This window comes from Lissotriton vulgaris, unplaced genomic scaffold (genome assembly GCF_964263255.1).
Source record: "Lissotriton vulgaris unplaced genomic scaffold, aLisVul1.2 SCAFFOLD_410, whole genome shotgun sequence".
Taxonomy (NCBI): domain Eukaryota; kingdom Metazoa; phylum Chordata; class Amphibia; order Caudata; family Salamandridae; genus Lissotriton; species Lissotriton vulgaris.
The window spans coordinates 98,245-113,116 of record NW_028244089.1 but is presented as its reverse complement, the minus strand read 5'-3'; the positions used below and the strand labels follow the sequence as shown (position 1 = coordinate 113,116).

General features: G+C 42.1%; 1 protein-coding gene across 1 annotated transcript in view; it reads left to right on the top strand.

The window, feature by feature from the left end:
* Window positions 1-14,093, top strand: part of CELSR3 (cadherin EGF LAG seven-pass G-type receptor 3) — a 690,139-nt gene extending 676,046 nt beyond the window's left edge. Inside the window, exons 33-35 of the mRNA XM_086948740.1 lie at window positions 246-440; window positions 8,500-9,646; window positions 10,876-14,093. Coding sequence (XP_086804866.1) covers window positions 246-440; window positions 8,500-9,646; window positions 10,876-10,903 — 1,370 coding nt within the window. The 3' untranslated portion in view covers window positions 10,904-14,093. The remainder of the gene's footprint in view (window positions 1-245; window positions 441-8,499; window positions 9,647-10,875) is intronic.
* Window positions 14,094-14,872: the final 779 nt, after the last annotated feature.

The window sequence follows — 14,872 nt, the reverse complement described above, 5'->3', positions numbered from 1 at the left end:
GAATAAGCCGACTATATACATGTCGACACTGGTGTACATTATCATTTGAGATGTCCAGTTAATGCTTGCTTGGGTAAATCCACATTTATCTTTCCTGTTCTAATTCTGCCATCCTGAAATGTCTACATCCAAGGTCCAGAAATGAAAATATTATTGATTATTGTTAAACAATTAGGGCAGCTACCCCCAGGTATAGAAGACCGCGCTCCATAGTCATTCAATGTGTTTGCAATGCTTCTCCCCAGATGTGGATGGGAACGACCTGATGTCATACTGGCCGGCCCTTGGAGAGTGTGAGGTTCACCCGTGCTCCCTGCAGAAGTGGGGCTCCGAGAGGAAACTGGGGCTCGACCTGAACAAGGACGCCGCCAACAACAACCAGCCTGAGCTGACCAGTGGGGATGAGAATTCCCTCACTCATTCCCAAAGACAAAGGAAAGGTAATCTCTTAAGAAATGGCCAAGTCGTTGTGTTCTGGCTCCATTATTTTATTTTTCTTCTAGTATCTGTAAGAAGTCTGACCTCATACCATAATATTGGTGGTTTTCGGGAATCCTTCCCTTATCATTAGAAGGAAGTTACTGTTTCTTTTGCAGTGCTAGACATTCTTACATCTTTAATCGGTTGCAAATCCAATCCTGCATTCATACTCTCTTTGCTGAGTTGAAACGCTTTATCCTCTCTTGCTGAACACCAGTAGGCAAGCCTCACCCCTCTAGACAGCAGATATTCCCTTGGCTTCTGGGGATGCTTCTTCGGCTGCAGATATAGTGACATCTCCACGGGAGAGTTCTGATCTCTCTGTTTTCATTCTCAGTCTTCAATTATCATTTCTCATGACTAGGGCTTTCCACCTCCAACCTGTTAGTTTAGCAGTAGTTTGCAAACTATAAGGCTTTCTCCATTCACTCACACCTTCATCCATGCAATTAGTCAATAACTTCTCAAAGCATTTCCCACTCAATTCAAGGGTTTAAAAAAGATTCTCCAGTATTGATTTTTCAAAGATCACATGCTTGGAAGTATTCCTTTTTGTCTGGCTGTGATATTCTTGGTAACATTTTAAACACAGTGTTAGTTAAAAACAAATGTCCTGATTTAGACTTCTAACTGCAGATTGCTCACTGGATCATAACTTTTTCAGCAGTACCTCGGGGCGCCAGTGACACCATGTTGCTCTGCACCTATGCCAGTCCTCTCCAGAAATGATATGGGAAGCCTATATAGGCATACTTCTGTGCACTGGGGTTTGTTCCTTTCTTTCCACACCACCAGACGTGGATCTGGAGCTACCTCTTGTCTCATTGAGAGTGTTTTTTAACCACTAAGTTTACATTGTGCTAGGGAAATGGCACCTTCCAAGATGACAAGATTCAAACCCTGTAAGGACTATCACAAACAATGACTGCAACAGATCCTCATAAGGTTTTTCTGTGGAGCCCAGGGTTGAGCCACAACCCTAATTCCGGCAGTGAATGTGCGTTGATGAACCAGAAGGCCTTTGGAGGGTGGGATCGCAATGCAAAATTCTACGTCATGACCAGTCCAAGTCAAGGGTCGTCTCGTTCCTGGTCCTGTAATCAATCCTAAGGCCGATTGTAGTCACCTCCTAATCTTCGGATAAACCGAAGACAACAAGCAAAATTATTATGCAGGACTTAGCCTCATCCTGCACTCTTAATGTTCTGAGAACGGGCAAGGGCATCACCATGCCTCTCACTCCCGTTTCCGAGTCGGTCAGTGTTGGAACACATTCTGGAACTTGTCCCTGCACAACCCGATTTCCCGGGGCTGTCTGCAACATTGAGGCAAATCAAAGAGTTCCGCAAGTCCATGCTGAAACTTTTCGGATCACTTCTGACTCTCCCGGGTGTGCCTATCGGCCCCAAGGAGCTATAAGGACCTCCCTCTGGGAATGCGCCAGAGGCAGTGGTTAATTTGTTAAATAAAAAGTGCCAGGGCTCTCTTCAGGAGGCAGCGCTAACCAGAGAAATGTGCTGCTGCAAACTGCCTCCTGACTAGAGGCCCAGCACTTTTTATTCTGGAGAAGGACTTGACCTAATGGCTCGAACTGCCGATTTCAGAGCTGGGAAAGCTGGTTCGAGTCTCTGCGTGGCTCAATATCCTAGGAATCTGGGGAAGATCACATGCACGCTGAATGAATGCATCCTTAACTGGTGCTATAAGCACTGGTGCTGAGGATTAGGTGCCGGTGCTGAGCACCAGAAAGCACCGGCTCAAATTAAGCACTGGCCAGAGGGTTCCCATCAGGGCTAGTTGGATCCTTCAAACCCATCAACGGGGCCTTCTCCGACACCCATACAGACTTTACCTCCAGGTCCACAACCCATGCTTGCCCCCAGAGGATCGATGCTAACTCCACCGATGCCGGAAGAGGTGCTCATTGAACTCGCCGACTCTGAATTCGCACCACAACAAACTCGACTTAGGCTGCACTCATTTTCTACTGGACCATAGCCTCCTGCCTTTGAACCACTTAATGTACCCCGTTCACAAGGCAGGACCCACATGCTACAGTCCCTGTTTGGAAAAGATTCAGATAACGATGAAATTGGCTAACACTACAGTGAAGAGAACGGGTATAATGACCTCAAGGATGCCAGTGGCCTTGACACCTCTCCTGAATCTGCTCTCATCTTGCCTCCTAGCCCTGCCACTGAGGAAAGTGATTCCTTTGCTATAGTCCAGCCAAAGTTTTTGACCTGCAGCTCCCAACTTTAGAGGTGAAATCTAGTGTCTGAAAGGATATTCTCCAGCCGGGGCAGACCACTGCTGAACCCCTGCTGCCTTTCCATCGAGGCATCAGCTGACACCCTCTTGGGGACTTGGCCAAACCTTCTTCTGGCCCCCCCAGTAAATCCCCAAATTCCGAGGTGCCACAGCACTGACCACGCATTTCTGTCTCAGCACCCCTCTCCTGAAAATCCAATGGTGCAAACTTCTACTAGTTGGACGAACCGCAAAGGTTTCCAACTACTCCCCTGAATAGGGACTGTTCAGTCATCCCAGGCAGGAGTCAACCACACTGCAACAACGGCAAACCTCCTGCCATCTTTGAGCTTCACTATCAACCTACCAGAGTCACACCTGACTCAGTTTCTGATGCTCCTCTTCATCTGAGCCATTTTGGACATAGTTTGGTTTTGTGCCTTTTACCCAGAGTCCTGGGCATTCAGACTATGACGCCGATCTTTCACCCTCTGTCCTGGGTTTCATTGAGGTCGACTCTGAGGCTGCTGGAACTGCTGGCCTCCGGCATCCTGTTGGTCAAGCATGCCAGGTGGCATATGTGGTCTCTGCAATGGAATCTGAAGTCTCAGTGGCCCCAACTTCAAAGGCACCCCTGACCATGTCAAGATTTTGGAGGAGACTGCAAAGGATCTGCGGTGGTGCTCTTTCCAGGCAAAGTTAGCTGACATTTTGTTTTTTAGTGGTCGCCGAGCAAGGCTTTGCTCTGGGCACAGTTAAAGGGTACCTTTTGGCTCGCTCTGTATTTTTACTGTTGGTAGACCAGCCCTCATTATTTAAATCTCCTGTTGTGATGTCATTTTTGAAAAGCCTGCAATATATGTTTCCAACCTCTCTTTTCGTTATGCTGCAGTGGAACCTTAACTTAATTCGTACATATTTGATGTGCACTCCATTTGAGCCACTGTACAACTGCCCCTTGCAGGTTCTCACCCTCAGGACAGTGTTTCTCATCGCCAAAACTTTGGCGAGTGAGTGAGCTTTAAGCTGTCTGTGTTAACCTACCGTGCACCATGTTCTTGCCAGACAAACTTACTTTACTGCATTGAGCATCCTTCTTGCCGAACGTTGTGATGCCACATTGGTCAAAATATCACCTTTCTAGTGTTTTTTTCTCCGCCTCTACCTCGAAGGAGGAGAAGAGACTCCATTGCTCTGTCCCCAATAGGGCACTGAGCTTTACATCGATCATACCAGAGAACTCTGGGTGGACAATCAGCTCTTTGTGGGGTTAAGTGTACCATCAAAAGCCAAAGTTGTGAAGAAAAGGACCAGCTTACCCTGGATCATGCTCAGTATTAAGATCTGCTACGCATTGGCCAAAAAGCAGCTGCTGGAAAGACTGCAAACTCATTCTGTTGCTACCACTGCACTGGCATGTGGAGTTCCTGTCCCAGACATCTGCCAGGCAGGTACGTGGGTGTCACTCAATACATTCATGAAGCACTACTGCCTGAATATCTAGGCTCACTGAGAGGGACATTTTGCTCACACTATCCTACAGGACTTTTTGGTTTGAGTCCATTCACAGATCCACTTCCAAATAGGTACTGCTTTGGTATCTATTCAAAAGGTGAGAAACTTGTGGTTAGAAGTCTGTATCAGAAGAGCAAGCTACTTACCTTCGGTAACGCCCTTTCTGGTAGAGACTGTTTAACTGCAGAATCCTCATCGTCCACCCCTTCCTCCCCGTTCTGTGGATTGGACACTATCCAGTAACATGATCTCAAGACTAAAATTCTGCACATTGCTCAATGTCAATTTGCTTTTGGGGCTCAGCGCCTGGGGGTGCAGACAGTCTTGAAAGTAGCTGACATCAGCCTACTAGAGTGGAGCCTATATATGGGCTCCACATGTCATTTCCAGAGTTGAATGACATCACTGTCAAGTTGCATGGTGCCCTTTATGTGCATGCAGAGGTACTGCTGAAAAAGTTTCCAGATCCAGTAGGACGCCGGGGTAGTATTCAAAAGTTGAGGAATCTGTGATTCGATAAGTTTCTATCCGAAAGAGCTTTTCCGAAAGTAAGAAACTTTTAATATAATATTGTTTGGACCTTATCCAGCTCCTTGCTTCCATATGCATTGCAGCAGGTGAGATGGATATGCCACTTCTCCAGGGGCCCACATACGTCATATTTTTTACTGCTTGTCTAGTTAGGGGAATCCCAACTAAACTCTGCTATTACAGGTGCTTGTCTTGGAATGTAAAGATGTAAACTGATACAACATGTTGGCATTGCATCTATTATTGATAAGACTTTCTCTTTCATAGCTTTCTTCCTGCTATGCTTCCTTCGCCCAGTTGTTGCATTACTGGGCTCTCTTCTCAGCTGCACCTGGACCAGGAGGAATGTCAAATCTAATATGCATTCAAAGCTCATTTTGACAATGGGAAGCCTTCTGATAAGATAAAAACTCCTCACTTTAAACCCTGCAGGACTTTTGGCCCAAACACCCTTGCAGATAACCTGCATTTTGAATGCATTTTGTTACTTTGCTTGCAGCCTTAGGAATCCAATGATTGGACATCTGTCAGCCTCTTTCAGCCAAAATCTAAAGAAAGGAGGCTGCTTTTTGGCATTGGAGAGAGAAGGGCTCTTACACATGGATCGAAAAAGGAGAATATTGATGTGCTATCTACTAAAGTATAAAGTGTTGAAAGTTTCTTAAATGATATGGCCTTTCTCTGTGAAAAGAACCACAAGATTTCAGACATTTGCTTCTTGGTGCCAGATTCTTCCAACAAGTACTCGCCTCAGAATTCAAAGCTCCTGTGGAATGCCCTAGTACTCTTCTTCCTCCCTTAAATGACATACAGAGCAAGTGGAAATGAGTAAAGAAGCCCCTCACACTCACACAAGCTGGCTGAAATTCTAGAGATGGCCATGGTGCAAACAAATGAGAGACCTTCATGAGGCGCTGCCTGTCAAATGCAACGCAGCGATTACCTGGCAAGCTGGGACCACATGGATTCAGCGAAGGTGTCTTCAGTGTAGCCTGCAACTTCACTCTTGCCCTAGTATCTAAGCAGTAGTGCCTCACAACATGTGTGTATCTTCCAGATTGCGGTCTTGTAAAGCTTTGGAGAGATATGTTAAAGCCATGCCTAGCCACGCTGTGTCTCTTCCAGGCAAGGTATTGTTCTCCTTTCATAAACATAGCTTGACAATACATCTGGCAATGCCTTACTCTGAGATGGTTTGTCCTGTTGTTGAAAATGGCGGTAGGCTACAAAGACATTATTTGGTGTGTAAAATATCTGTAAACCTCTTTAGCTTCATGAGTATTTTGATGCAATGAAAAAGGGCAATGCTGCTTTTTGGCAGCTTTGTAGTGTTTTGCTGCGTTCTAGCACATCATAATTTTCTCATTTGATCTGCACTCTGTGATTAGACACAGAGGCAGGCCCCTCTGTTAATAAAGAAAGATAAAAATAAAATTTAAATAAAAAACACATCACAACAGGGAGTTGGACCGCAGAGGCCGAACACATTTTAACGTGCAAATCACAAATTGTCTGGAGCACAGAACAAATACGAATCAGAAATGATGTACATGCATTTACAAAAAGTAAATACATTGTTTTACTTTAACCCTTTCCTTGCTGCCGTCGGCCAATGGTTGACGGCAGCACTACCTGCCCAGTGCTGCCGTCGGCCATTGGCCGACGGCGCCCCACCCGCGCACAGAAACGCCCGCACCGCGGCGGAATTACCGCCGCGGTTAACGGGTTAAATGCAAATTGACACTTATAATGCCCCACCACACGTAGATAACATCAGACTTGACATACATAAAACGAGCCCAGATTAAAAAATATATGATCGTGATCATTGACTGATATAGTTGTGCACAAGAGAAGAAAGACACAAGTTATGATATGTCTTGAAATTTTACAAGAGTACACAGCTAAAGAGTCACAGCAAAACTGGACAATGTTCCATAGATGCAGTAGATATTATCAATACATCCAACGCGTGTTTCATCCTGATCACTTCTTCAGGGCTATCAAGATGAAGTTCAACTATAAGTTTGAAATAAAACGTAGTAAATTATCAAGTTGGAATCTTTCTGTCATCGAATAATGCCTGCGTCAGTATCCTCCCAAATCGGTCATTTACCCGTAAGAAGATCCTAGTTAGAAATATAGTTTAGAATCAATTACCCTTCATACAACCCATTTTTGGCAAGAAGGGAGAGTAATGCTATAGTGCAAACACTCGAAGATCTGTCCCCAGACCAGAGCATTGGTTTTCACAACATGTATTAAGGCAAGAAGTGCCGTGATCAAAAGTAACATCCATTCACATCCAGTCACAGCAAAACTGGACAATGTTCCATAGATGCAGTAGATATTATCGATACATCCAACGCGTGTTTCATCCTGATCACTTCTTCAGGCCTATCAAGATGAAGTTCAACTATAAGTTTGAAATAAAACGTAGTAAATTATCAAGTTGGAATCTTTCTGTCATCGAATAATGCCTGCGTCAGTATCCTCCCAAATCGGTCATTTACCCGTAAGAAGATCCTAGTTAGAAATATAGTTTAGAATCAATTACCCTTCATACAACCCATTTTTGGCAAGAAGGGAGAGTAATACTATAGTGCAAACACTCGAAGATCTGTCCCCAGACCAGAGCATTGGTTTTCACAACATGTATTAAGGCAAGAAGTGCCGTGATCAAAAGTAACATCCATTCATCATGGAACAGAGTCCGGTGCCATCCACTCCAACCTGGCGTTCTGACCCCAAAACCGCTTCATATCCAAATTTCATCTTGCACCTTTCCACAATTCCAGGATACCTTGCAATGCTTCCATGAAAACAGTAAAGAGTTAGCGGAAAAAGCTCTGACAAAAATGGCAAGTAAGTAGAGGGTGAAGAACTAGGGGACGGGCAGAATTTTCTTTAATGCTATTATGCGAAAACACGAACCTTTGAATGTCCCAGGGTGAAAAGTGCGGGAACTGATATCTGCTACCGTCTTGGGCAGAAACCTTGGGTGTGTCTTAAAACCGGCTTGCCCTGTAAAATTTATGAATGTCTGCAGGAGAAAGTATCATCTATTTTCTCCTCAATGGCAGGGAGTAGTTCAGAAGTATACGAGTCCATGGTATAAAAATGGAGTTATATAGCTTCAATTTGCTTCCCACCTTGCAACCAGGAGGACGGTAGGATACGTCGGTCCGGGGCATGCTTTAACCTGCACAGGTGGTTGTACCTTCCTGCCGTATCTGCACCTCTTGGGCACAATTGATTTGGGTTTATGTTAGGGTCTGGCCTGTCTAATTTAGGTGGATCCGTGTCAGATTTTAAGGTTATTAGTTGCATGTAAATGTATTTTATGTAAATATATTTTTTGCAAATATCGCTACCACTTTCATAAACGAGTTGTAGATTTGTGAACTGCAAAAATATTATAGAAGCACTCATGTATTTGGAATTAATATTTTAGGAAGTTCACTGCAAAATCTGTTTAGCTTTTCCATTTTATATTCAGAATTACAATGACTGTGTGGCTAAATGCATAATCTGAGTACGTTTATTTAAAACTTTTATCTATAAATCCTTATAGACGTGTTCTTTCTCACCCTCTTCTTGCCTCTTGGACACCATTAATCTCAACACACATGGGTTATGTAATCCAGGGTCATGTCACTTTTTGTCTCTTATAAACCTTAATGTTAATATTTGTATAGAAATAACCTTTGTTTTCTAATGCAGGGATTTTGAAAAACCGTCTTCAGTATCCACCCACTCTGCAAGGCTTGTCATCTATGGGCCGGATGACCAATGAGTTATCGTGGTACAAGACTTCCACGCTCGGTCACAGAGCAGTTCCTGCAGCCTCATATGGAAGGATGTATTCAGGGGCTGGGAGCCTGTCTCAACCAAACAGCCGCTACTCATCCCGTGAGCAGCTTGACATGCTGATGAGAAGACAGATGTCCAAGGAACAGATCAGTCGGAATAACTCCAGAGAACTTCTTGAAACAGTACCCAGCAGGCACGGGTCCAGGGAGCATCTGGACTCCATACCAAGTAGACATGGTTCAAGGGAGCAGCTTAACAGCATTCCAAGCAGGCATGGCTCTAGAGAACATTTAGAAAGTATACCAAGCAGACATGGCTCTAGAGAAAATCTTGAAATGTCTAGTATTGTAAATGATAAAATGAATTCACTATCAAGGAGGCAGGGTTCCAGAGACCATTTTGATTCTCTGCAGAGCCGATATGGATCAAAAGAACACATAGACTGTGGTCAAGCCAGAGAGGTGCCCAGAGAATGGTCAAATAATTTGCCAAACCAGCAAATATCTAGAGACCGAATGGACACTTCACCAAATCAACAGACTTCTAGAGAACCAACAGACCTGCTTTCAAGAAGACAGCCTTCAAGAGATCAACTAGCATCTGTTAGGCAAAATTCAAGAGAGCAGCTGGATTTTTTGTCTAGAAGATCAAATTCCAGAGAACATCTGGATACAGTGCCTAGTACTCTTCCATCAAGAGAAAATCTGGACCAACTGTTGCAGCGGCAGCCATCTAGAGAAAATCTAGAACTTCTCCCCAGACGACTTCCCTCTAGAGACAATTTTGAAACTCTTTCTAAAAGACACCCTTCTAGAGAAAACCTAGAAGCTATTTCCAGTCGACATCCGTCAACTGAGCAACTAGATATCCTTTCATCTATCCTTGCCTCATTTAATTCCTCAGTGCTGTCCTCTGTGCAGTCGTCCACTACTCCTTCTGCCCCACAGACTACGACCACCCCCTCTGCAGTGCAGAACTCAACTCCCTCAGTGCTGTGTCCCTCAACACCCCATTCCGCCACATCACACAGCATCTCCGAATTGTCTCCAGACTCAGAGTAAGTATTGATTGCGTCCTCAAATTGTCTCCAGACTCCGAGTAAGTATTGAATACTTACCCAGAGATTTATTTGCCGGTTTGCACAATGAATGCTAGAATGCCCTAATTCCAGTGCAATCATTGATAGTTTTTTTTAAATTATAACATGCATTTGTAAGCAGGTTTAATTCTCCTTAATAGCATCAATTAATTTACTGTGATGAGATAGTTATTTTTATATGTTTTATCTTTATCCAACAGAAAGGCGATGTCTGTTTATTGAAAAACTTGGTAGGCCTGTAGTTTGCCCACATTGTTTAGCAGATTGTCTTGATAACTCAAGGTGTCTCTCCAGCTACTTCTCAACAGAGAGTTCTGCCTTGTCCATCTATTGTTGAGCATAGATAAACTAGGGGTAATGTAGTAACTCTGGTTGGTCTACGAACATTAAAACAGGGCTCAACTAGCATAATCAAGAAAGTCTGTACTTCTAAGATATCCCACATTTTTATAACTACAAAAAAGTACCTTGATGATACTGCAATGATGAGGGAATGTTGTCTTAACTGTAACTACTTTGAAATATCAAACCAGATGTTATGTTTTTTAACAGAGTGTCTTATCGCTTTGCACCATTTCCAACGCAATTGTAATTCATACCCATACATCCGCTACTCCTTCTGTTGTTCCTCCAATCTGGGCATTCCACAATTATCCTTTACCTTTGACATCTATCTCTCCCTCCTCCAGTAACCTGAAATAGGCTACTAGAGCTTAATCCTAGATAACATGATGGTTCTAGGTCCATGACTAAGGTCTGTTAGCCTGCACCGAAATATTGTGCCTTTGGTGGTCCCTTAGGTCGTTTGCTCATACATATAACATTATTTTTGTGAGCTTAAGGACGTTTTACCTTCCCTAACCCGGCCATTTGTGCCATATGGTTGTTTGCAGTAGACATAAAATTCCTATCAATAATAGCTTGCTAGCCTTACTGGGTTAGTGGAGATGTCTCCTACAGAAAAGTGGGGCGTGTATGCATTTTATATTCAAGTTGTGTGCTGTATACTTCTCTTCTAAGTGGGTGATCGAGGGAAGTGTAGCCAGGCTGTTTGTATTACTGTTTACAGTGTCACAGATAATTTCATGTGTATGGCCAAGTGGATCAGTCTATTGTACCATTTTCCTTACACTGAATTTAGTTAGAGAATACAAAGCAATGCACTAATTTCCTTTTTTCTAATACAGAGTTGTGAGAAGTGAGGGGCAATCCTGAGGCACCACAAACGTTTGTGCAAAGAAAGCAAGTGTTTGCCATCTTCTGCTGGGACCGTTGCCAACAGTGGTCATGAGTCCTCAGGCTCGGAGACTTGAATTAAAATCCAAAGGATTCAGGCTTACAAAACAAACTAGGCATTGGCAACATTCATTGCAACGCTTGTTGAGCTGACCATGGAAGGAAATAGGTCTTGGCAACTTCCGCTAGCAACAAACCCTGCAGTTCCGACCTCTGACCTGGAAATAAATGCCCAGAGGCGCGATCTGAAGACTGCTGCAACAAACCGCTGAGGCTGGTCTCGCCGACAGAGTACATATCCACAACTGAAGCTTCCTTAGTGAAACGCTCAACAGAGCTGGGAGGGAACACAATTCGAGCAAACTTTTTTATACATTTTGTATCTTTGTAATCAGAGATAAAAGATTTCTATCATTATTTTTACCAAGTTTGTGTCAATATCATGGTGACGCCAATACTGTTAAGTGGAAAAGCAAGGTCATGGGATCGGAAGTAACAGGAGATGGGCCGACAAGGGAGGGGTGCAAATGGGAACATTTTCTATGCTTTTTCAATGATCAATGAGCATACAGGTCGCGTTAATATTCACTTTCAACGACGCAGTGTGCCATGTGCCGAGTTACATTCTGCTTTCTCTTCCTGTGTTTTGTATCATTGTGTGTTTTGGAATGATACATTCGTGGCAAGACGTTGTGCCTGTGAGACGAGTGTTGGGAGTCTTCTTAAGAAACAGTCATGATGTTTCTAAAGGTATTAATACTGGGCACAAGTACTATGGCCTTGTTCTGGATCATCCAGCGAGGGCTTTATCAGTTACTGTTTTTTCAAGGAGCCATCCATTGCAGTACTCATATTATCATACCATGTATCAGACATAGGCTTAGCAACCCCTGCTGTTTATAGACTGAACACTGGTGCTTTATTTATTAAACATACCACAGAGGTTTCTGGACCACTTGCACTGCAACTAGCTATATTCATGTTAAAAGAAATGGTGTTCAGAATCGCATGTAGTCATGCCTTGTGCAGCCTAAAGTTCAGGGGCCACATTTATGTTGTGATTGTGTGCAGCATTTACAGGTCACAGATATCCCTGAACTGTACGGCATGCAAAGGCATTAACTTGTGAGTCCCTAACTTCCTTTATGCATCTGGTTATGGCTTCTTAAAACTACATTCCGTGATGACTGTGTTGTTCAACTTTCTCTAATCACAAGGGCTTTAGTGGGCATCACTTCTAATTAAAAAATCAAATAACACGCACATATGTAATTTACTCATTTGTACTTCGTAATGATGAATATTATTAACCTATGTTCATTTGTTGGACAGTGTACCTTCACACATGGCATTCAGCCTCTACCTCTTCTCTCTGTTGGCTTCTTCACCTGAGGAATGTTGCCATTAGAAGGTAACAGTTCCACGGGTGGAGGTAGTGCCATTAAATGTTTTATGCTCAGCCAGTCACATAAACCCAAACATGCTCTTAAAACCTGTTTAGTTGGCATGAATAAAGGGGTATGAGCCATATTTCTCTTTCGGAGTGCTGCACCCAGTCACTTGTGCCAGCATATATAAAAACATTGAAATTAAAAAGTTGAAATTTGGTATCAGATAACTATAGATTCAGGTTCCTATTGATATGACAGAGACAAAAAAGTAATAAAAACGTTCATTTAAAAATAGTAACACCGCCTCACAAGATACACAGTTAATGCAACCCGGGTATTGCACATATACGGTGAGAGGAAATAACACATTTAAGTGGATTAGATTCATCATAGCAAATTGCATCACGCCTTAAAGTAAGTGGACACATTAATTGTTTGTATGTTTCACAATATGTCCAGCATTAATGTGAGGCAATACGAGGCAGTGTGCTTTAGGCATTCCACCTCTAAGGGAGTGCTGCATTGCTACTAAAATGCTTTACGTATGGTTCTGTTGCTAAGGAGCAGCAAAATGTAATTTTGCCTAGGGCATTCCTTGTACCAATTCTGTTTCAGACCTTAACATAAGGTATGGGGAATCCATATGTGACCTCAGAAATGCAGAAAAACACTACAAGTAAACTAAAATGGAATACACCATGTGCCAAGTACTTCTTCTGATCAAATGCATTTTTCAAAAAACATACCTCTCAAACTAAACTGTTAGTGTAAATGCTGTTGTTTAGCCTTAATCCCTCTTACAGTATTCATCAGCAGTGCGTTTTAACTATCCTGAGTGCACTTGGCAATGCAAAAACAACTTACTTGTTACTTCTCCCAAAGGGTCACCTGAACATCCTTAATGTTGATGCTGATTTCTGTGAAAAAGTCCATTGACTGATTCAGGCATAGTGATGGTAGTTTCCAAATTAAAACACCTCCCTTCTTACAAAATATTGCCTTTTAAAATATTGTGAAACCTCATTTGAAATCAGAAGTTATGAAGTGCCCACTTTTTACCAATCTGCCTCCAATGAAGATGAGAGTATCAGCACCTCTCAAGTATATACAGCATAAAACTGTTGGCACATTCCACTGCAAAAAAACAGTGAGCTCATTCATGCCCAGTACACTTGAAAGATTCATATATCGTGCACCCACAAAAAGAGAATTTGATAAGAAGATTTATAAACAGGTGAGATTGAGTAGGAAAAATGTAGTCATCCTTTAGGCCATTAACATTTTACATCTATGATATACCAAATGAGGATGTAATAAAATTGACATTTGTTGTTTTGTAATATGTCTCTTTACCCCGAAAAACGTCCTTTATGCTGTACTTTATTCTGTGCATTACAGCTGACAATCACAATTAATTGAAAAATAAGTTACATTCTTCACAGAGCTTAAATGGGATTGATTCTGTCTTGATTTATATTTTAGGTACATTTGAACGTCAATCCTTCCTTATTGTTCACCACTGACATATAATTTATTACTGGACACTGATACCAAAAAAATAATCGACAGTGTCTCCTAAAACAAAGACTCCTCAATGTGTAATAGTATAGTAATGACTATAGTAAATTTACCATAATTTTTAGATATTCTTCTGGATGTGTCAATTGTATAATTGATGCTTTAAGATACTGATGGTTGAACAAGCAGTATTTATTAGTAAAGTGGAAAACAATGAGCACCAAGCAATCCATGAAAAGTTCTGGATAGATGTGAATTTTATAAGGCCATGTGTCAAAGTATACCTTCAGACCCAGTGCATGAACACACTAGCAGAATCTATACAGCTATCAGATTGCTCTATGTATAACCTGTTTCTACAAAATGTTGCAGTATGCTCACTAAAGCCCTAGGTATTAATCTTCAGTAAACATGTTGCGTGACAGTCATGATACTACCCAAAAGCAGCAAATATATTTAGATCACATTGGTAAAAATAGATGCTCCCCATAAATGGTTGTATGAAAATTATATTGAATCTAAATCATTCTTTACCTATCATTATATAGTACTTTCTAATAGTTTTTTTAATGGACAAGCTGGACAAACACCCCGCGTCAAACGCTTTTGTAAAATCACATCCTTTCTGCTGGATGGGTTCATAAAGGTTCCTCCACTGGCCACTTGCCATATGTGTCAAGCCCTGCAAATGGATTTATTTTCCAATTCTTTCTAGAAACAGTTTTCCTAGAGACACCTTCACTGTTTGTGTACAAAACTCTCACAATTGTGAATTAATTAATGCTTCAAATATGTATGTGACTGCATCAGTAACATCTGTGAGTGAAATGTAAATTGCTACATTAACGTCTACATTTAAGAAAGGTTAATATGAGGCATTTTAATGTTAATTACACATTTTGCCAATTCCAATGTAAGGCACATTAGAAATGAATGTATTTTTTCCACTTGTCTGTTTAATGATAGAGGTAAAAAAGATGGTGGGATAATATACTTACTTAAGAGGATGCCTCAACCTTTTGGCCTTGATTATCTAGAA